Genomic DNA, 24,615 nt, shown 5'->3' on the forward strand with positions numbered 1-24,615 from the left:
AGCCACCATTGGGCATGCGAGCTGGGACCCCCGTTTTTGGAAGACTGCATGGAATTCCATCCCAGGAATCCTTTAGAAAGACAAACATATAATAGCAAACCTCATCATAGCTCCAAGCTGAAACAACACAAATGTCCACCTTTACACGTATGAATAAGTAGATTATGAAATAATAGCGTAATTTAAAAATAACTATTATACACAAAGTGAAGACTTTCAAAAATACTTTATTGAATAGTAGGTGATAAAGTGAACACATTGCCTAATTTGGCTCACATGAAACTGAAACCCAGAGTAGGACAATTAATTGGTGGTGGTAAATGTTCTAGTAGCTCTCCTGTGGAAGGAAGCATGGATTGATGGGGAATGTCTGAACGTGGGTGCTGGCAATCCTTATTTAGATTTTAAATTGTTGACATGTGATTTATGTGTCACATATAAGTTTCTGGGTAGTTAAGGATCAATAAAATTATTTTTATCTATGTGAAATCAAGAAAACTCTGAATAACACAGCCTGGGACAAGGCCAGCACTATGGAATATTGTAATGCGTTATTGATCAATGTGACTTTAAAAGACTGTGGGACTCACACAGAACAGGCAGTAGTGGGAACAAAGAAATAGATCCCAGAATAAACTTAAATAGAAAGTGTAAATTGTGTGCTGTGATATGTACACAGATGCTTATAATGTGCATGTTAAGTTTCAATAAGCTGAATGGAAAAAAATCAAACTAAAATTCAGCATTATCAAAAGGAGGAAAATCTCTCAAGCAAACACTTCAAGCCATAGACCCAAAGTAAAATGTACAGTAAACACACCTATCACATCTCCACTAACAGAAAGAACCGACATGTCCCTCGTGCCTTGTTCTCTCTTTAAGATGAGAGGCAAGAAAAATAAACTTTCTTATTATCTCAAAAGGGGTCAGAAAGTTGACCCCAGACCTTTTAGAGCAGAAAGGATCTTGATTGTTGCTTTGGGAGAAGTTGGATAAAAGAGCTTAAATAGAATGACCAAGAGTTCAGCTTCTTAGCTTCCCCCCTGTGATCACAGATGGCTGTGGGTGGCTTCTGCCAGCATCCTTCTGACTTCTCATCCAGTAGGAAGGTAGACATTGTCATCCCAGCACACCCCTCAAAAGCCCTGTTGAATTGCTTTGGCTCCAAATATACCATTCCCATTTTGAACCAAATGGGATGTGTAGAGAAATGCATGGATCTGACATATTTGGTCCAGAATTCTATGCTCCACATCTAAGCTAGAGATCTCTAGATGCCATGGGGATACAGAGAATGTAATACATCCCAGAGGAAAACTAGAATGTCCACACAGAAGAGGATGAGTATATTCATGATCACAAAATGTCCTCTCTAAGGTGAAATACACTTAGAGTGGGTGCAGGAAAGAAATTCTTAACTTTACCTTGACATTTGTTTATCAGTGTTAAAAACTAAAGTGCTGCTAAGACTGGACTGTATTTCTACCCTTACCCTCCAAATTCAGAGGTTGGACCCAGTGGGATCCTGCTTGAAGATAAAGGCTTTGAGATGTAGTACGGTCCTGATGGTGGATCGCACATGATTTTCATCAGTGTCCTTCTAAGAATAGACACAAGAAAAGGGGACTGTTCTGTGGGAGCTTACCACAAGCAGGGGTAGGTGAGAAACGGGACCTTCACCAGCACCAGATCGGCTGCCACTTCAGTCTTATACATCTCAATCTCCAGAATTATGGGAAATAAACTCCAATTGTTTAATCTAGGCAGACCACATCATTCATTAGGGCATCTCACACCGACTAAAATGATAACCACATCTTGCTTTGGGGAAAAGTAAAGGCATAAAGAGGTATCAAAAGGGTCTCCTTCTATATTCCCCACCCCCGTACTTTATGATTTTAGGAGTTGTTTGAGTGACTGTGTCTGTTTCCATTAGCTGCCCTAGAATGTGGGCAGAGCGCTCACAGAATTGATGGCGGCTGCCACTGCAGAAAGACCATACTGTTCTGCAGGAGCGGTGGCTTTTTTAATCCTCTCTTTCTATTACTGGTTTTAAATAATGTTTCTGACAAGATTCTGCTTCTCTTTCTGTCAACTGTCAGTGAACCGGTATTGGGCATTATTTGTGGGGCTGTAAATACATTACATGAAAAAATAATGAGTCCTTACAAAGTCGGGAGCAATGCCTCGAGAGACATTTACCTAACGTGATTTATGTAGGTCCAGGAATGAAGTTTCAGAAACTTCCAAATGGAAAACCTGGATCATAAAATAAAGTGTCCGCCGGATCAGACTTTGGTATAGCCCCTGGACACATTTCCCTTTTGCTTTTAATATGGAAGTTAGAAAATGCTTTTTTATGTTCAACTTAAATTGTTTAGTTAATGGTCTAAGAATAACTCTAGGGAGCGCCCCTCAGCATAACATGTTATTACTCCATTCTTCCGACTGAATTTGATGTATCTATTGTGTTCTTGCTGCAGAAGCTCATCTCTGGGATTAATCATCCCCTTTACTAGCTCGAAATTGTAGACATTTAATGGATATACCTACATCAGTCAATTTAATGAGTCTCATTGTCTAGGGGTTGAAATAAACTAATCACTCTGATGTTAAAATATAATTGATGTTCATCCTCATTCCAGGTTTTCTAGGTTGGTCTCTCCTGCCTGCTTGAAGAGGCTAGTTTAGTTTAAGCTGCATAATATGTATGTGTGTGTGTGTATGTATGTATGTATGTGTATATATATATATATATATATATATATATATATATATATATATATTCTCCCTTTACATCACAACCCTGATTCCTCTCTCTCTCTCTCTCTCTCTCTCTCTCTCCCTGCCCCCCCACCGGAACTCAAGTGCATCTACTGGTTGAGGTATAGCAGGCTAAACAAACTTTACATCATTTACTATTGTACAGCTTGAGCAAGCCACTTGACTTCCATTTCCTTAACAGGGAATATTGGATATATTTTGTCACGATAGTAGGAATTGTTCTGTTAAAAGATATGGCTGGTTAATGCCACCTGAACTATATCTGGAAGCCTGACCTTTGAAAATAACACAATGTTGAACTGGCTGTGGTGTCAGTCACTAAGCAAAGAACCAGGTAAGTCCAGTGACCTGGTAGCAGCAGCTCAAGGTCAAAGTGGTGGCTTATATGCAGGAGGATGGTCCAGTCATGAAAGCCGTAATAAATAAGCTGTACACACATCTGCGTGATAATCAGTGGGTTTTGGTCTCTGTTTTGTTTTCAGCTGTTTGAATTTATGAACTTCCTGGCTGAGAACGTCATCTTCTGCTACATGGGCCTGGCTCTGTTCACCTTCCAGAATCACATTTTCAATGCTCTTTTTATACTCGGAGCCTTTGTATCCTTTGAAGAAAACTAATAGAAAATGTTCCAACCTTGTTCCTAGTAGGACTTTGAAGACATCATAGATGTTACCATGACCTCAGTGCTTTCCGCATCAGAAGCATCATGCAAGTGTAGCTTTATCTCCAACAAATAACACCTTTTGTGACCGTGGAGTTAGCTCAGACAGTGACGTATTTGCCTTACAAGCAGGAGGACCACAGTCTGAACCTCAGGACCTACAAAAGAAGCAGGCCATAGTGAAACATGCCTGTAATCCCAGTGCTGGAAAGGTAGAGACATGCAAATCACTGAGACTTGCTGGCCAGCCAACCTAGTCTCACCAGTGAGTTACACACATGCACAGATACAAAGACGCACACAGAGATAACATTTCCTGGCTACGAGAACAGACAAAGATCTAGACCCCACTTTTAATATAGAGGGTGCTCCTCTTGGAAGGATGGAGTCAGAGGCATCCCCCCCACCCCCCGTGAGAGCATGTATCTGGCCAAAGGGATACTGAACAATACCTAAGATAAGCCTGCAGCTATTGTCCATTTACCTGAAAAAATGGGATAATGCCTCCCAGGGTCACAGGCATATGATCTTAACTTCCAGTGAGCCTTCCATCTTCCCATTCCCACTGTTCACGTGAATTTGGTGTCAATCTCTCACCACTGGATTCTGCCGAACTCCCAAATTTCATCTTGACCTAGATCCTAGAGAGAAGGAAGCTGCCTCACTGCAAAGCTCTTCATCCTGTCTAGGACAGGAGCTAGAGCAGACACACCACGAGGAGGGAGGAAAGACAAGGTAAAACACGGGAGGGAGGCTAATGACTGAGTCGGTCAGCAGACGTTCGTTCACTTAGGAGACTTGGGCATTTTACAGAAGTCTCTTGAAGTAGCAGTTGTACCGTACATGTTGACAGTCAGTTGACAGTCAGTTCCTCTCGACATGAAACCCACCAAATGAAAAAGGTAAGCAAGCTTGCTAGGAACAGGCACAGGAACTGATGGGAAGTGAGATGGAAACCACCAGCAGGAATACATCTGTTCTTTCCAAAGTGCTGCTGGGGAGGATAACACCATAGCATGGGGCGTCGCTGCCTTGTGGCTTCCAGCAGAATCCGGGAGTCAGTCACCAGCAACAGGAACGTGATGAGGAAACTTACTCATCGAGATGGCAGGGCAGTACCAACTTCCAGCCAAGCATATGTTCAAAGGAAGGCAGAATTTTATGTCCTTCTGGGGAGGAATTGACATTGAACGATGAATCTGGGGAGCGAGTTAGACGTAGATGAGTTGTCATGTTTATCCTTGTTTTCTGGGTCATATCATAGAGAAGCATATGGACGTGGTATCTGAGCTTACTCACTCAGCCCTTCAACTGCCGTGTTTTCCTCAATATGTCCCAACAGCTAGCAATTTTTGTTGCCAGGGCCTGCAACATTTACCCCCTCTCCTTCCTCCTGAATCTGGGCCGAAAGCAGAAGATTCCCTGGAACTTCCAGCACATGATGATGTTTTCAGGTATGTAGAGTTATTGTACATTCATTCTGCTGCTCTCCCACCTCTGCACAGTACAGAAAGCCATGGGGGACCTGAAGCACTTGCAGGAAACCTGAGCTCGCTTGACCCTTGGATCCAGCCCCATGTTCATCCCTCAGTGCTGAGCGACAGGAGTGAGTAGGGAAGATGAAGGGAATGTGCTGGTGTGAGCTTGAGTGTCTGACCGGAAATGAGCCTCAGCTAAACATGGATTTCCCTCTGACCTATCAGAGCAATTTCCATATTGAGGAATTTAATTACCATCCTCTCGGTTGCACGTCCCAATATAAAGTGTCGAATGGCACCATCCTTCTCCCTGAGCCTTTACCATCCATGCAGGGCTCCAGAAATTTCCCGTGGTTATCATAGAAGCTAATCAGATCCATGTAGGCTCAGTTATTAGTTGGAAAAACATGTTAATTGCATACCAGCAGGTGCCCAGGACTGGTTATGGCTCTGTCTGATGGAAGCACAGGTCTCCTCTCCCTGGTAGTATGTGTTCTGGTCTCTAAGACACGGATGGAGGCTCTTTTCCAGAAGAAAATGTAGCAATTGAGTTTGCTGACCACTGAGCTATTCTAAGGGATTATAGTTGCTTTCTATTTAATTATCTTTCCCTGACTGGACACAGAATTCGGAGACTTGGTTTACTTTCTAGGAGACTATATACTTACAATACACTTAGAGCAGTTCATTAATGGGTCCATGATATTCAAACGAAACAAAACAAAATAAAACAAAACAATTTTCCATCAGAACAGTACCAAGACAGTTGGGGCACATAGGGAAATACAAAAACAGTGAGAGAAACCAACATTTATTGTTTGGTACTTATAATTCACTAGTCACAGGAAGCTAATAATAAGTTGTTTTGTGCTTAGGGTCTCTAACAGCTTAAGTGATTGGGCTAAGAACAAAAGCATTTACAAATCCAGACTTTCCCTCAATGCTAACCAAGTGTTTTGAAATTCACATTTTAAATTTTATTTTATGATTTTATGTATGGGGGTGTTTTATCTGCATGTATGTCTGTACCCCAAATGTGTGGTTAGTGTCTACAAAAGCCAAAGGCAGATATCAGATCCCCTGGAACTGGATTTATAGACAGCTGTGAGTTGCCACGAGAGTGCTGGGAATTGCACTCACAACCTCTAGAAGAACAACCACTGTTCTTGACCACCGAGCCATCTCTCCAGCCCCAAAATTCAAATTCTTTAATGGTGGACCTGGGAGTAGTAGGCTTATTCTGTGCTCCTTTCTGTGCTGTCCTGGCCCACAGAGCACTCCGGTGTGGCTCCCAGGTTTGAATGATTTGCCTTATCAAATACAGACACATGAAGTTCCAAGGCTAAAGCTTATCCTTTATAGAACTCAGACAGGGCTTCCCAATGCTTCCAGACGTGTGCTGGGGTAAAAAAAAAAAAAAATCATAAAGAAAGGTAGGTGTCAAGTCAACAGTGTTCTGTGGACTCATTGCAACATTGATCCTGGACAGTGAATTGACTTCTCTTGTGGGAAGATAAAGGTAACCTTAATCACTTAAAATCTGGAAGCCAGCACTGGTGTGCCAAGGGTTTTCCACCGAAACATCCATGGATTTCTTATCAGTAGCTTGGTTAGAAAGCTTAGCATTTTATTTCAAGCATTATGTTACTTAACAAAGATGTTCTAATAATACCCCATGATTATAGACACATATGCAAACTCTCTACACAAATGGCCACCTAGTTTGATAGTTTCTTAGAGAGTTGAAAAAACAAACAAACAAACAAACAAGCAAAACTTACTAGAGGCCAAAAATATGGTATATTCAGGCAAGGGCTGAGAAGAGGTCTATAATTTGATGATATGTTTATGCTATTTTTAATTCTGTCTGTGACAATTTCACAGATGCATCTACTAAATGTTTGGTCATTTTTACCTCACATTGCTCTCTGTCATCTCCCTTCCTCTCTGCTGAAACCCTTTCTCTTTCTAACAGGTCTCCCTGCTACTTTCTTGTCTTTATTTTATTAATGACCCAAGAAGTTTAATTATGGTTGCTTGCATGAGCCTAAGTGGAGGAAATGTACTGGAACATGGGAAGTTTATCAGTAGTACACTCTCATTAGCAGCCCATAGTCCTTCAGTCGGAGAAGGCTCTGGAATCTAGTGAACTCCTTGGCATAGGGTCTATTGAACCCATACCTGACAAAATGATGATGGAGCCAGTCTTACCCAGATTGTGTGCAGGTAACTACAGCAAAGATGAATTTGTGTATGCAGCATCCATGTCATGTCCAGAAGACACACTCACTGTACTTTGTCCCTTCTACTGTCTCTTGTGTTCCTTCTGCTTTCTCTTCCCCAGTGTTCCCCGAGCATGAAGGGATTACTTGGGTGTTCCATTTAAAACCATGTACTACATTGCCAGTTGTTATTGGCCACTCTAAGCAGTTGTAAGCCTGTGCAATAACTGCTGCTTACTGTCAAAGAAGCTTCTCTGACAAAGGTTGAGAGCAATCCTAATGCCTGGATATAAATATAAGTAGTTAGAAGGTAGTTTGCTACCATGTCCATTTAGCCAAACAACAGCATTAGGTTCCCTACTAGGGCTTATGACTACTGCAGCCCTAGGCTACAGGTTTACAGCATCAGGTATGAGTTCCTTCTTGTGCAGTGGGCTGTAAATCCACTCACAAAGTGATTGGTTACTTCGTGATAGTCATGCCACTGTTGCTCTGGTGAGCACATCTTGCCTGTCATTTTGTTATTGTAGTTCATAGGGCCTATAGCTGGGTAGGATTGTTGTTGACTTTCTTCCGTGGTATAATACATCCTGGCACAGTAAAAATATAGCCAGCAGAAAGGGGGACTTCTCTATGTCAATAACCCAAGTGTGGTATTGTCTGCAGTAGGGTTTTATTATCTAGTTCTGGTGGAAACCCAAGAATTACAATATCCTCTACTGTCTGTGAGGCTTCTGCGGCCCCCTTGAACAGCAACTCATCATGGGGAGGGATTGCCAAAGCAAAGTTTGTGATTTAGAACCTTCGGCTTCTAGGGGAAGCTGTACACCTCTTTAAACTGTGGGATGAGGTTGGAGCAGGGTATGCGTTTTAAACACTCCCTTTTCTAAAAGGGAATCAAGACTCCTAAAACACTGGTGGGGCTGAAATGCTTGCTTTTATTCATAGGGATGCTTGATTAGCTCATCACCATCACCAAAAATATTAGCAAGAAATATTACCAGTCTTCAGGAGATTTACTGTATGTGCTCCTGATATCCAGAGAAGGCTATATGGGTTGTCTTCTGCATCAAGCATCTGTGCCATCTGCCAAGCAGTAAGTGAATTGAATCTGAGCAACACCGAGATTAATTTTGCTTCTACATATTATTCCTAATAACTTTCTTAAAACTGCATAATATTCACAGTATTGCTTGATGCAGTAGGGAAACCCTATATTAAATAGCTGCCCCCATTTTCAAACATCTTCAATGTTATGTAACTGTGTGATGAGACCATTGATGCCACAAATCAGAAGTCACATTTTTGCCTCCCCAAAGCCTTTGAAACCCATAGCTGGGCGAAACAGACAGGAATCACCAGCCTTTGTTTCTTGGTTGTTATTTTCTTTCATTTTCCCCTCTACTTTCCTATGGTGAATACACTTAGTATAAACCTTATCATCTTGCATGCACATTTATTAGATACATTCCTAAACTGTGTCTGTCCACCACCCACAGCCTCACTCTTTTCATCTTGTAAAATGGAAAATATATGCATTAAACAATAGCTCCTCATCCCTTCCAAACCCTGAGAAACTAACATAGAAATTTCTGCTTCCATGGTTTTGACTATTATGGGTTCCTCATTTAAGTGAAGTCCTGCCATTGTGTCTTTCTATGACTGCATTTCCATAGCCTTCTCCAGGTTTGTCAATGATGTAGAATAATGCAGGGTTTCCTTCCTTTCAAGGCTGAATGACAGTCCCTTATGCATGTGTATAAATATTATATATTGCTTATCCAATCATCTGTCACTCTTTGGTTTTGTTTTTATCTTTTAGATAGTATAAATAAACCTGCTATGAATATGAGTGCACAAATTTCTTTAAAGCCTTACCGACAACTTTAAATATATATATCCAGAGGTAGAATTGCTAAATTATATGGCAATTTACCTACTAATTACTTGAGGAACTGTCATTGCGCCTTCCATAGCAGCTGTGGTGTCAACACAGTCCCACCAAGAACACAGCATAGAGTGTCAGTCTCTCTGTGTTGTCCCCAGCACCTGTTTGCTTGTCCTTTATGGAAGCTATGCTCTCAGTATGAGGTAGCACTTACTGTTTTGATTTGTGTTTCCTTGCTCACTAGTGAAGTGTTGAGCATCTTTTCAGAAACACACTGGACATTCATCTTTTTGCTCATCTTAAAACATGTCTTGTCTTTTGGTAAAAATTTCCAAATGTTCTGTTTCCTAAACATTGACCCCCTATAAGATAGAGGATTTTGGAATGTTCTCTCCATCCCTTTCCATTGGTTTCTGTTTTACTGGGATTATATTGTATTTTGATACATAATACTTCTGTCTTTTGATACACAATAGTTTTAAAAGTTTTCAGGGAGTCTAGTTTGTCTGTTATTTACTTTGTGTCCTTTGTGCCTTTGGTGTTGCACCATAGAAACCATTGCCAAATCTGATGTCCCAGAGACTGTGCCTGTATTCTCCAAAGAATGTTACAGTTTTAGGCTTCTCTCAGTTGTCAGTACATTTTGTATATATGTAATTTGGGAGTACAACTTCATTCTTTTGCAACTGGATATCCAGTTGTTCTGCTATCATTTGTCTAAAACTGCACTTGCATTTTGACTGATCTTGGCAGTTTTGACAAAAATAATTTGACCATATATGTGAAAGTTTTATTGTCAGGTTACACGTTTTTAATCCCATATGTTCGTCTTTTGCACTATACGATTGAGATAATTGGAGGGGTGTGTACGCATGTCTTTTTAACATAGCACTGAGAACTAAACTCTAACCTCATGCTCCCCAACCATTACTGAGTTTGTTCAAGCCATTATTGAAGGTTGTTTTTTATTCTTGTAAGTTTTACCAACATGGAAGCTTGAGTCTTATTTTGTTCTCTTTCTTTTTTCTCTCAAGAAAATTTCAGCTATGGAAGGTTGAGGAGGCCCATTGAGTTTCCATATGAATTTCCTATTTTTGCAAACAAAATAGTAATTTGAGGTTTTGATAAACATCAAATTAGGTAGTATTGATATTCTAACAATATTAAATATTAGAGCATTTCATGAACATGGAAATGTTTCCATTTATTTCTAATTTTAATTTATATCACTATTTTATAATTTTAATCTTGTTACCTTGGTTTACACCTAAGTATTTTTTTTTCTTTTTCTGCTATTGTAGATGGAATTACTTTTATAATTTCCCTTTCAGATTTTTATTGTTGGTTTATTAAAATGCATCCAATGTTTGTGCATTCATTTTGCATCTTTCTTTTTTGTTGAATTCATTTGTTATCTGTAATAGCTTTGTGTGTATGAAATCCATAGGATTTTCTACATATAAATTCTTCTCAAATCTGTGAACAGAAATTACTTTACTTCATTTGCAATGTGGATAACTTTATTCCTTTTTTCCTCACTATTTGTTCTGACTAGATTTCCCAGTACTGCCTTGAGTAGAAACAGTGAAAGTGAGCATCCTTTGCTTTCTCAGGGACATGAGGAAGGAACTTCCACTACTGAGAGTAACGTTTGATCTCATTTTTTTTCACACATGGCTTTTCCTGTGTTGAAATTATTTTCTTCTATTTCTAGTGTGCTGAGCATCTTCTAGCCATGAACTGCTGATGGGGGACTAACAAATTAGCTCAATGAGTAAGGGTGCTTCTTCCTGAGTCTGACAAGAATTCTATTCCTTACATTCCTGAAAATTAAATGATTCTATGATATACACATACACACACACAACACACAAACACACACACACATATAAACACCTCTAAGTGAATAAAATAAAACTTTTTTAAAGGCCACTAAACTGACCAAGTACTTTTCCTATATGAATTGCAGTCAGCAGGTGATCCCTCTGCATTCTTTTTGCATAGTTTGACATTATTTGCAATGGTGGGCCATCTTTCTGCTCTAAGAATGAATCTCACTAGGGCATGGTGAAGAATTATCTTAATGTGTGGTATTGATTTTGAATTGGAGTTTTGCCTTTCAGTACTCATGAGAGATGTCAGTCAACTAATTTTATAGTAGAGTCTTTGCCTAGCTTTGGTCTGAGAGCAATGCCTATCGAATAAACTAAAGAGGGTTTCATCTTCCTCAGTTTCTTTCGAGGAGTTGGCAGGACACACATTTTTCTTTAATGCTTGATAGAATTCACCCACGAAGCCACCAGGGCTTGCAATTTTCATTCTGTGGAGATTCATAATAGTGGTTCCATCTTCTAAGAGGTATAGGTTTGTGCAGATTATTTTGTTCACCATTAGTCTTGGTGAGTGTTGTGTTTCTACCACTTTATCCATTGCATTTAATTATACACAGAACTTGCTTACAATTCTTACATTTCTACAATGGATGATAATGTCTCCATTTTCATTCTTTGATTTTAGCATTTTGAATCTCCTTTCATTTCTTAATACGTAGAGTTTAAGGATTGTCAATTTTATTGACCTTTTCAAAGAATGGACTTATGATTACATTTATTTTCCTTGTATTACTTCTATCCTCTATTTTACTTATCTGTGCTCCAAACTTATTATTTCCTTCTATCTGGTAGCTTACTGGTTTGTTTTTGTTTTTTTACCTTGTTCTTCAAATCATAAGGTTTAGTTGTTGGACAGTTGGCTCAAGATCTTTCTTGTGTTAAGGAATTAATAGCTATACATTTCCACTGCCATTTCATGCGTCTTGAAGACCTTGCTGCATCATTCTCGGGCATCTCTTATTATTTTGTACCTTTCCTTCTGATATTATCTTTAATTTATTTGTTGCTTGTATGCCTGTATACTTGTATGAATATATGCCATCTCTGTAAAAGTACTGAAAGAGACAAGCGAGGTGTATTGGATCTCAGAGCCCTGGAGTTACAGTCAAGTAGGAGTCATCCAATGTGACTTCTGGGAACAGCATTGGGGTCCTCTGGAAGAGCAGCAAGTATTCTTTGCCACTCAGCATCTCAGCAGCCTCTCAGCCTCTGAAGTTCCTGCCAAGCAATCTACTGACGAGATTAGCAAATATTATCAAAGATAATATCAAAATAAGACTATCAATGACTCTGTATATGGCAAGTCATGGAGTTCAGTGTTGAAGACACTATCTCCCTTAATGTGTGTATTTTTGTCGTATTTTTATTGTGTTATTTTTATTATAAAACCTAAATATAATCTCTTTTCAGTGTTTATATGTTTGGGTTCAGCTTAGTTGAAGTTCATTGGGTTTCTCAGATACTTATGTCCATATCTCTTATCAAACACATTATTCCTTCAAATCTGCTCTTTGGCCTTTCTCTCTTTTCATGTGTCTGCTTGATGATAATCCTGCAGGTATCGTAGGCTCTCTGTACTTTCCTACCTTTTCCCTTCCCTTTCCACAGTCTCCGTAGCATCCTTTACTCTCTCAGTGGGCTTCCACATGCTCAAATCTATCTTAGAATCCCTGTAGTGAATTTATAGATCAGTCCGTGTGTTTCCCATCTCCCAAAGGTTTCCTGATTCCTCTGGGTCATCTACCTCCTTTTTGTTTACACTCTGCTCATGCATTGTGGCAGTTTGAATGAGAAATGCCCTCCAGAGGCTCACTATTTCAATCCTTTCTTCCTAATTGGTGCTGCTGTTTGGGGAGGTTTTGGGTGGCCCATTGTGCTCCACAGCATGTCACCAAGAAGGTGCTTTGAGATTACATAGTTCCACCCTACTTCCAATGTGATCTCTCTGGTCAAAGATAGCTACCCTCAGCTTCCTGCTCCTGTTTACATGTGTGCCAACTGCTGTCATGTTTCCCCACCATGATAGACGCTTATCCTTCTAAAACTATAAGCCAAAATAAACATTCTTCCTTAAGTTATCTTGGTCATGGTGTTTTATCACAGCAACCGTAAAGTAACTAATACATATACCATTTTTTGGAGTCTTTCCATCTATCCCTTTGCTTTCAGCCTTGTTTTTGTTGTTGTTGTTGTTGTTGTTGTTGTTGTTGTTGTTGTTGTTTTCAAGACAGGGTTTCTCTGTGTAGCCCTGGCTGTCCTGGAACTCACTTTGTAGACCAGGCTGGCCTCGAACTCAGAAATCTGCCTGCCTCTGCCTCCCAAGTGCTGGGATTAAAGGTGTACGCCACCACGCCCAGCCACTTTCAGCCTTTTAAAGATAGCTGTTTCAGTTACTGCTAACAATCTTCTATCAGTTCTTTGTTGATTTTTCTTGCAAATAGCTGGCAAAAGTGAGAATCAGCTTCTTTTTATTATGGTTGGAAATGAAACATTTTAATCTGATATTATGGCAACTCAGAAAGCATGTATGCCCCCTGTGGTCTTTGAATATGCTTGCCCCCAGGAGTGACCCTATTAGAAGGTGTGGTGTTGTTGGAGTAGGTGTGGCTTTGTTGAAGAACTATGTCACTGTGCAGGTGGGCTTTGAGACCCTCCTCCTCGATGCCCAGGAAACAGTCGTCTCCTAGCTGCAGTTGGAGCAAGATGTAGAACTCTCAACTCCTGCTCCAGTGCTGTGTCTGCTGGGATGCTGCTGTGCTTCCTGCCTTGATGATAATGGACTGAACCTCTGAACCTGTAAGCCATCCCCAATTAAATGTTGTCCTAAAATAAGAATTGCATTGGTCATGGTGTCTGTTCACAGCAATGGAAACCCAAACTAAGATGCCTCCTGTCCTGAGTTTGCTTTCTTCTGTTGTTGTTTAGATTTATTTGTTTAATTAAATTTAAATTTATATTTGTTTTAACTTCAGTGGACTGTCCTTATGTAAAGGACCAACCTGAGCTATAAGTGTCTTGGGCCCTTCTAAGCTTGTGGATTCTACTGGGCTAGCAACCACTTTCTAATTTCTCTTCTACATGCAGGGTTGTTTTTAGTGCCCTAGTTGTTAATGTATGGCTCCCAAGTTAGAAAAAGAAAAAAATGAAATCTCCAGGAACTCATTTCAACCAAAAGGCCAGGGGCTTGCCACACTGAGCAGAGGTGCAACAGCAATGGCTGCTGGCCTCTTTGTTTGTACCCCATGATCAGGACTAGCTACTGGTTATCAGAGCACAAGTCCATGGCATTTGCCTACTGGTTCCTTCTAGCTGTTTGTAAGCAGCTTCAGAATCTCACATGTCTCTACCTGACCTTTGATGGGCAGCTGTTTCTATGCTGTCCTAACATGTTCTCATTGCGGTGATAGAAACAAGGACCAAAAGCAACTTAGGAAGGAAAAGGTTTGTTTGGTTTGCATGTGACAGTCCCAGTTTATCCCTAGGGGAGGCCAAGACAAAAACCCAGGACCTAGAGGCAAGAACTGATACAAAGATCATGGAAGAATGCTGCTTAGTGATTTGTTCTTCATTGCATGCTCGGCCTACTCTCTTGTGTATCCCAAAACCACTTGCCCTGGAGTGGCCCCATACACAATGTCCCTCTTCATTCATTAATTAAGAAAATGAAAGAAAGAGGACAGGTCTTCTGTTCAGTCTGGTGGAGGCATTTTCTCAACAGACGTTCCCTCTTCCCATGTGACCCTAGCTTGTGTCAAATTGACAGGAACTAATGAGTATGTCTACTGAGAGGGAAAAAAATTAGACTCAGACTTAAAACAATTTATTGACCGAAGCTTGTACTGGATGTCCCAAAGCTTCCAACTCTAAAGATCCAGAAGCAGTTACATCAGACACATCCCACCAGTATAACTGCTGTTCAGGTGAAGGAACACATTCCCATTCTTTCTACCCTGAATCTTCCCAGAATCTCCCTGTTGGAACATGTAGAGAGAAAGGGAGAAATTGGGCATCCTATTTACAATCTCATAACGGATTAGAGAAGTCATTTTGAACTGAATCCAGCCTTCCTTGACTTTGAATTTAGACTCTCTCTTGTCTATGTGATGTTACCTGAGATTTACCCTTAAGAACATAAGTTAAAAACTGTGCTTTTCCTAAAGCAACTCAACCCCAGCATGTGTGGCATGTCTCTCCTGTAAACACCAACCTGGTCCAGTTCACAAAATGCCGAATACATGGGTGGGACCCACCTAGAGGCTGAGGCTTCACAATGTCTCTACTGATGAGCACCACATACAAAGTGGCGTTTCTCTAAAGAAAATATAACACACTCAACTTTGACATCTTGCCACAACACTAGGTAGTCTGTTACAGAGCTAAGGATGAGACTGGGGGATTGGATTTGGAGGAGATAAGAGAGAGTAAAGATCTGAAGCTTGTCTACCTAGTTCACTGGCCAACTTTTCTCTCTGCCAGGCATGGCTGGCAGGTTCCCCGGGAATGTCTGCTGGAATGTGGTCTAGGATAATGTAATATGTGGGGCCAGAAAAGAGGGGGAGAAACCACAGCAGGTGATCTGCTACAAAGTTGGAGGTGAGTCCAGGGACTTGGATTTTCAGTAGAGGAGAGGTGAAGATCTGCAGGTAGCCTACCAGCTTCCCTGGCTAGTGTGCCTTGCAGGTCCCGAAGGAATGTCCACTGGTGATGGGGCCTGAGATAATAGGATGAGTTGCAGAGAAGGTTGGAGGAGATCTGTGTGATCAGTTAGAGATGGAAGCAGAAGGGAAGGAGAAGTCACAGAGCAGGGTGAGAACAGAGAATTAGATTTGGGAGCAAGAAGAGGAGAAGTGAAGAAGTGAAGTTAGTCTACCTGTTCCCCTGACTGGAGTTATAACATCATTTTTACATTTGGTCATCCAGATATCCCCTCAGCACATATTTGTCAGTCAGTGAATGCTCTAAGGTGGGTATTCAGGTAAACAAAGACAAAGGTGCTTTTGACAGAGACATTTGCCATGACTTAGTTCTCTAAGTCCATATACTTCAGACTCAAATGTCAATCAAATAGAATCCTTAGCTTTCTGCCTCAGCCAATGGTGCCTACCATTTGATAAATCTCCTGTTTATCCACCCTCAACATTTGTACACCTTTTGGCATTATACAGAGAGGGGAAAAAACATTTAAAGCAGAAGTGAACTCTTTTCAAACTTATTGGACTTAAGCTTTATTTTCTCCCTGGGTACCACAGTTCATATCCTAGGGGAAGTCCTAACAGAGAGTCCTGGTTTATATAAATATACTCAAAGAGCTTGTGTTTGTTGTTATTGAAGAGAGCCATGCACAGGATTTAGGCTCCATAAAGTCTTGCCAGACCCATCTCCGAAAGTGGAGGAACCTAGAGATATGGGGCTAGAGAGGCGGCTCAGTGGCTCAGAGCTCTGGCTACTTTTTCGGAGGACTTGGGCTCAGTTCCCAGCACCCACATTCTGACTGACAACAGCTTCAAATTCCAGAATCAAGTGATCTGAAGGCTTCCCCTAGCCTCCACAGACACCATGCAAACATGTAATGTACAGACAAAACATGTAGATGGCCTGGTAATGTTTTTAAGTGAAGCACTCATTGTTCATGGCTCATCCAGATGATCCACAGACTGCAACATACACACACACACACACACACACACACACACACACACACACACACCTTTGCCTCCAGAATAATTAAACCAACAAAACAACAGGAAAACTGCAGACTGAATTCCTCTACTAACAAGCCCCTCCTATACAATTGCATTGATGTGGATGAGTACTGTGTATACACTAAGCCTTGGAACAGTATAGTGGGAGACGAATCGTGATCAGTTGGTGAGGGCCTGGACCCCACTGTTTGACCTATCTGTCTTAAGAAGTCATTAATAATGACAAATGCTGTTAAAGAGTCAATCAAGGAGGTTAATCCTGAGACATATTTAAGACTTTCTTTAAATTCAAGGCCAGGAGGTTGTAACTTCTCTAGTGTATCCTGTGACATGCAGCACAAAGAACTTAATCAAAATGCTAAGCTCCTTTGAAGCCACTCCTTCTGATTCTAAGTACAACCCTAGTAATGCCCCATTGAACAACCTTGCCCCAGCTCCCAGCTCCCAAACCAAAGAGACTGCACTCTGTGGTTTAAATTAAAGGAGGAGATGTGTTTCACACAAATTAGCTTCCCTATTGATGTGGTACATATTACAAAGATCAGTCTTCTTGTTTTAATTTAAACCCGTGTGCTGCAATTTTTATTTAATTTAAAACTAAATAAGAGCCAGGAGCTGATAGAAGAAGGGAAAATGCCAAGCCTAATTGAGCCCTGGCAGCCTTTTTGAAACCACTGACTTGGGAACTGCTAACTCCCAGACTGAGGAGTTTCCATACAGAGATGCCCCACTTTATCTGGCTGGGAGGAAGGCTAGAGAACTGTGGTTGTAGAAGGCAGAGGGGGTGTTAATTCATTTCCTACTGGTACACTTGGAAGAAGACATGGAGTTCATGATGTAACCTCTCACAGAACCCTAGATGAGTTTTAACCAGGGGACTATGACCACATTACAGATTCATATGAAAATTCATCCCTGAGCTCATCACACCATCACAAAACTAACAGTGCCAAGTTCGCTAGGCTTTGCTGCCTGTGTCCACTATCCAATCCATCATCCACTGGTACATATTAACATTCACAGCACTGCCAGCATGGAAGGAAGGGAAGAAAGATGTGGAAACAAAGATTAAAACTCATTTATTTATCAACATTTATTGCTTCGCCTTGGTTGTGTAAGGGCCAGCACTCCTGCTAATATCCAGTGGAGTGCTGTGTTCTTCAGCTTACGATCAATGGGAGTACTGATGCAGAGCAGAAGGCCGTCTTTCCCTTTCGTCATTTCGTGAAACAACAATTGTCCGGTTGTCTGAACATTTGAGACTCTGGCACAGAAGTATCCATATCTAGAAGAAACCAGCCAAGCAGACACCACAATACCTTACAGAATCATCTAACTGTTAGCACACGGTTTCAGCGTCTTTGGTCGCTTGGTGCCACACATTTCTTAAGAGCATTGTAGTGGCAGGAGGCTGTAGCAGTGGCCTAGTCTTCACTTCCTTGGTTGACTAGACTCAGACAGTACCCACAAAAGGAACCAAAGATTTGTCCCTGTGGACTTTCCTTCAGAGACCTACCTTTGAAAGCTAGGTCTTAGTTCCTAAAACATCCACAGCCTCCCAGAGTCATAAGAAGCCGAGGACAAAGTGTTCAAACCAGGACCTACCTGTAGGAAACATTTCCCTATTCAAACCATAGCAGCAGGAATAAAACTGAAGGCCAAGTCTCTGTGGTCTTTCATAGACTAATGAACCTCTGGTAAGGTGGCCTAGTGCATCCCAGTCATCAGTCACTCTCCAAAAGGGACACTTTCGTGCTCTCTTAATCCTGAGTACCTGTGCTAGTATTCTATCTCTGTGACCTGAAAAATTCTCAACTTGACATAACCTAGAGTCACCTGGGAAGATGGTCTCAATGAGGGACTATTTACTTGGGGTAAGTCCGTGGGCCTGTCTCTTGGAGTTATCTTTAATTTATGTGGAAAGGTCCAGTCCACTGTGGGAAGCACCATCCCCTAGGTTTGGGGTCCTGAATTATATTAAGAGTGGAGGAATTGGAATTATCACAGGCAAGCAAGCAAGCCAGCATGCATGTCTTCATTTCTTTCTATTTTTGACTATGGATGTAATATGATCAGCTATCTTAGTCTCTTGAGACTGTTGACTTCCGTGTAGACTGTAACATGGGATTGTGAGTTGAAATAAACCCTTTTCCCATAAGGTTCTTCTGTCAGTGGTCACTTTCCACTGTGGCTTCTACACCACGGTAAAGTAGAATATCATGGTGGAAACATAAAATGGACCCTCTTATCTCACAGCAGATAGAAACACAAAAGAGATGGGAAAATGGCAAGGACAAAACACCCTTCAAAACCATATCCCGCTGGACGGTGGACGTCTTTAATCCCAGCACTAGGGAGGCAGAGGCAGGCAGATTTCTGAGTTCGAGGTCAGCCTGGTCTACAGAGTGAGTCCCAGGACAGCCAGGGCTGTATAGAGGAAGAAAAAAAAAAAAACATATCCCTTCTACTAACTGGGCCTCCTCTCCCACCACCTCCCAATAATGCCATCAAATTATGAATGTACAATCAGAGCCCTTTGGTTTTGTCTCAATGACTGGATCCATCAGCTTTCAATAGATAAACCTTCTAGGGACCATGTCATATCTAAAATCACACCAATATTCCAAGTATTGAAATTGTCATTCCCTGAGAGCTCAATGTGACACTAAGCTTAATCTAATTCTGACAGTTTCCGGGTAATTCAAATGTATGTTTAGATTTGAGAAGAATGTTGCCGAAAGTCACTACAGTTCATGACTTCTGTTCTAAGACTATCGATTCAATTCATTCCACCCATGTCACTGTGTTATGTTTGCAGGGCTGTGTAACCAGTGCGGTACTGGACCACGTGCATTCCAGTAGCTGTGAATGTGTCGCAACACATTTGTCGATTATAATGTCATGTCAAAAGATTGGACATTTCTGATAGCCCGTCTTAGGTACCTCCATTTATCATCTGATCAGCACGGCATTGTTTACTTAGTTACTGAATGTCTTCCAATCTGTTCTTGCTAATATCTTTCTTCTAGCCCACCTTTACTTCCTAGTAATTCAATGGATTCTTCAGACCTCAGCTTGGACTTTTCTTGTTAGAAGGCTTTGTAACACCTCGAGTCTGAGGTGATATCCTTCTTACCTCTTTCTCTGACCTCCAGTATCATACTTTCCTAAAGGTCATTCTATTCTACCACGGTTGTCAGTCTGTCTACCTGTATCCCCTCTATGTTGGGAGTTTTGTAACTGCATGATGCGTATCTTTATAACTTGTCCCCAGAGCACTGCTTGAAGAAACTGAGTAGCCTTCTACATATACTTGGTAGATAATAGGAAAATAGATGAATGGTGTAACAACATTGTCCACCCAACTTAAATGGTATGTTTAATATATGTTGTCATTTAAGAATTATCCATTCTATCTTGTTTCATTTCTAGAAGCTTTGTGTTACAGAATTGCCCTGTTGTCTCTTACCAGCCTTAACCATTTCCACAGGTGGGAGATAAGCAGAAATAATTTCAAAGCAAGAGATTAACAATTAAAATCTACTATTATCTAGCCTGAACATTGGTAACAGTAATATTGGTAACAAGCCCTCAAAAATAAAGTGTGGATTTGAAAATATTTTCTAAATCTTTGTTTGCTTTATGCTGGGGGAATGTGTTTGCTTTCTTATTTAAAAACCCTGAGGTTATTTGAATCAAAAATAAAGCTAAACTTGTTATACTTAGGCAGATAATTTCTTTAACTGTGTGTTCAGGCTTATCTAAAACTTTGAAGTGTAAGGACCTGCGACAGAGCTTTGCCTTTCCTTTCTCTTCCTTACACGCCTAGAGAAGAGAGACATCCCAACAGAATCGCCCTCTGAGTATCCCCTACCCAACCTAAAATGCAGGGCTCCCCCTCTCCTGGGCTCTGTCTTCTCCCTGCCCTGGGCCTATCTTATGTAATTAATTAGTTCAGCAGTAGGCTACTAACCAACTAATGGAGCACAGAGATAGAACTTTTTCTCCATTAGAGGCTATGAATGTCGAAGCCCCATCTCTCTCAGGTGGTAAGCACTGTGGCCCGGGGCAGGCATTAGTGAGTGGTGACTACTATAGGTCTTCTGAGGTCTTTTAAGTGGGACGGGGTTAATCAGCTTATGCAGGAAACGAACCACAAAAATGTTTTAACCACCGTGTCAAGCAATCATGGGAAAAGTCATCTTGATAATGGATGAGCATGCACAGCACTGTTGTGGCAGAGCAGACAAGCATCACAGACCCACATGGATCACAGATCCCATTAGCTCCTCGCGCTCTCACCCACAGGGAAAGGGATGTATGATTGTGCTGAATACTGAATAGCTCAACCAGCCAAGGATGGTGACCAGACCATACATTTGTTTCTTCTGGTAGGAAGTCAAAATATTATCATTCTTCACTTAACTCCAAAATACATTTACAGTAAGAATTACTTGCTCTTGCATTTTTAAGCAGCAAATTAGATTCTGATGCTTGGCATGCCACAGTATTTTATAAATAGCAGCTACCATTGTGTCTAAGTACAAGGAATTCAGGCTCTAAAGTGGACCCCACCTTTTGTGATTCACAGGTTCTAACCCACAGATTCCTAGATTGCCAGATAGGAAAAAAAAATGTCCCTAGCCTAGGTACTTAGTGTTGAAAACCAAACTGCAGCTGTCTTAAAGCTGGAGAGATGGCTCGGCTGTTAAAAGTACTTGCTGTTCCTACAGAGGAAGTATCGGGTTGCTCACAACTGACTATAACTCAAGTTCCAGAGGATCTGGTGCCCTCTTCTGGCCTCTATAGGCACTGTACTCATGTAGAGCACATACAGATGTGCACAGCTGCAAGTACACACACACATGCACATAAACAAAAATAAGGTTTGTTTTCGTTGTTGCTGATTTTTTTTTGAATTGATTTTTTCCCACATATTCACATATTCACATAGTCACTGCCCCCTGCCCAGTCACACTGACCCACAATCCTTCTCCTCATTCCCTTCTCCTCTGAGTGGGTGGGGTGTCCCTGGTTATCCCCCCAGCCTGGCATTTCAGATATCTTCGAGATTATCTTCCTTTACCACTGAGGCCAGACAAAGCAGCCGAGCTAGTAGAAAATATCCCATGGACTGGCAACAGCTTTTGGGATATCCCTGTTCCAGTTGTTCAGGACCCACATGAAGACCAAGTTGCACATCTGCTACCTATGTGCAGGAGGCTTAGGTCCAGCACATGTATGTTCATTGGTTGATGGTTCAGTCTCTGAGAGCCCCAAGGGTCCAGGTTAGTGGACTCTGTTGGTCTTCCTGTGGAGTTTCTATCCCCTTCCAGCCCCACAATCATTCTTCCTATTCTTCTATAAGACTCCCCAAGCTCCATCCACTGCTTGGCTATGGGTGTCTGTATCTGTCTGGGTCAGCTGCTGGGTGGAGCCTCTCAGAAGACAGCCATGCTAGACTCCTGTCTGTAAACATAACAGAGTACCATTAATCATGTCAAAGGGTTGGTGCTTGTCCACGGGACTGGTTTCTGGTTGGGCCGGTTATTGCTTGGCCATCCCCTCAGTCTCTGTTCCATCCACAGCAACTTCATTTCTTGTAGACAGGAGGAATTTGAGGTTGAAAGTTTTGTGGGTGGGCTGTTGTCTCTATCACTCCACTGGGGTTCCTGCCTGGCTATAAGAGGTGGGAACACTTCAGATTCCATATCCCCAATGTACTGAGTCACATCTAAGGTCAACTCCATTGCTTCTTGGGCACCTCCTTTATCCCAACTCTCTGTCTCATCCTGCAGATGCCTCCTACCTCCTCATACCTGACAGCTGCAGATATCTGATCATTTCCATGGCCGTCTAGCCATCGCTCCTGTCCTTCTCCACCCCTGATCCTGAACCTCCCATTCTTCTCCCCATCTCCCCTCTCTTCCAGTTCCCTCCCTCCATCTGCCTCTTGTGGCTATTTTATTCCCCCTTCTAAGTTTCCCTCAATTGGGCCTTCCTTCTTGTTTATCTTCTTGGGATCTGTGAAGTGTAGCATGGTACCTACATTTCGTGGATAATATTCACTTATAAGTGAGTACATATCGTGCGTGTCCTTTTGGAAGTGGGTTACCTTTCTCAGGATGCTATTCTCAAGTTCCACCCATTTGCTTGCAAAACTCATGATGTCTTTATTTTTAATTGCTGAGTAGTATTCCATTCTGTAGATGTGCCACATTTTCCTTATCCATTACTCAGTTGAGGGACATCTACGTTGTTTCCAGTTTCTGGTTATTATGAATAAAGCTGCTATGAACACAGTTGAGGGAGTATCTTTGTAGCATGGTGGAGCATCTTTTGGATATATGCCCAGGAGTGATGTAGCACCCTATTTTTTGATTGGGTTATTTGGGTTGTTGGTGTCTAACTTCTTGAGTTCTTTGTAGCTGTTAGATGTTAGGCCTCTGTCAGATGTAGGGTTGGTGAAGATCCTTTCCTAATCTGTAGGCTGCCATTTTGTCCTGTTGACAGTGTCCTTTGCCTTACAGATGCTTTGCACTTTCCTGAGGTCCCACTTATCAATTGTTGGTCCTAGAGCCTGAGCCATTGGTATTCTGTTCAGGAAATTGTCTTCTGTACCAATGCATTCAAGGGTATTTCTCACTTTCTCTTCTATGATATTTAGCATATCTGGTTTTATGTTGAGGTCCTTGACCCACTTGGAATTGAGATTTTTAAGGATACTTGAAAAGTCAGTCCGCCTGCCCAGGAACTGACATCTTGAGACACACAGAGGGGAAGTTTGTTTGTTTGTTTGTTTGCTTGCTTGTGTGCTTGCTTTCACCATCATAGATGACAATTTGATAGTCCATATGCAGGCATGAATCCTGAATCACTACATCAACCAAAACATTAAAAGTCAAAGTACCAGTTTGTATATGAAAAAATATAGTGTTCCCCTCCCCCCACAAGTATCCATGTAAAACATAGTTGATTTTTGGCATTTTGCAGAGCGTGAAGAAGTGACATGATCTCGAAATGACCAGACTCACTTATCTTTTGAGACAGTATAACTAACAAAAGCATGTGAGACCCCAGCATACTCAGTAATGAGAGATTATAACCCAGAATAACACTGTTCCCTGTGTTCTGGGAATAAGGTCTTAGTGGCATGGACAATTTAGCCAATCTGTTCTAGAATTTTCATGTACACTTGGGGCTTACAAGATGTCCACAGTGAACCAATATTTTATTGATATTTTTAACCAAATTAACCTATACTTATCCACTGTGGCAAGCAAACAGACCACGTAATTCTATCCTATTTCCTGCCTGAATTTATTTACTAATTTCTTGTCAGCTCAGAACATGAAGTAGACAAAAACCATAGAAAACTATTAACATAAGCAAACCAATTTCAAAAAATTAGCTTCTATGCACAGCACAAATCCCTTGTAATATTTGCCTCGGGTTCTATAGACAGAGCTCAAAAGAAACCAATAGAATTGATTCAAATCCGTTATATGTGCAAATGAGCAAGAAGCAGTTGAGTTTACAAATGCCTTGCACTGAACACCCATAGGGCCATTTAGTAATTCAAAATTTTGTAGTATTAACTCTGATATATTGAGACAGTTCAAACACTGGTCAGCTAGTGTTTCATGCATTGACCAATTTCTGTGGTGAAATAGCACTTCTTGCTCTGCCTCCCAGCCTCCAGAAGGCTCTGCCAGGAATCTATCTCAAAGTCCAGAGCTTTAGAGGGTGACTGGTTCCTGATGAGAGAAGGAAGAAACCCCAGGTAGCTAATCTGTGACTCATATAGTCTTTCCATTTGCAAAATGCTCACTGGTGCCATCAAGGCACCCACTAAGGCTCTACACCTTATGGAAGTGATTTTCAATCCCATAGCACATATGTAAGTATATGTGTTAAGGTTTGTTGATTTGGGAGCCTTTCCTTCTCTCTCTCTCTCTCTCTCTCTCTCTCTCTCTCTCTCTCTCTCT

General features: G+C 41.3%; 1 protein-coding gene across 1 annotated transcript in view; it reads left to right on the forward strand.

The window, feature by feature from the left end:
- Positions 1 to 24,615, forward strand: part of Slc9a9 (solute carrier family 9 member A9) — a 539,646-nt gene that overhangs the window by 325,618 nt on the left and 189,413 nt on the right. Inside the window, exons 10-11 of the mRNA XM_021206677.1 lie at positions 3,267 to 3,380; positions 4,788 to 4,899. Of these exons, the coding sequence (XP_021062336.1) occupies positions 3,267 to 3,380; positions 4,788 to 4,899 (226 nt within the window). The remainder of the gene's footprint in view (positions 1 to 3,266; positions 3,381 to 4,787; positions 4,900 to 24,615) is intronic.

The sequence above is a fragment of the Mus pahari genome, chromosome 10, assembly GCF_900095145.1.
Source record: "Mus pahari chromosome 10, PAHARI_EIJ_v1.1, whole genome shotgun sequence".
Taxonomy (NCBI): domain Eukaryota; kingdom Metazoa; phylum Chordata; class Mammalia; order Rodentia; family Muridae; genus Mus; species Mus pahari.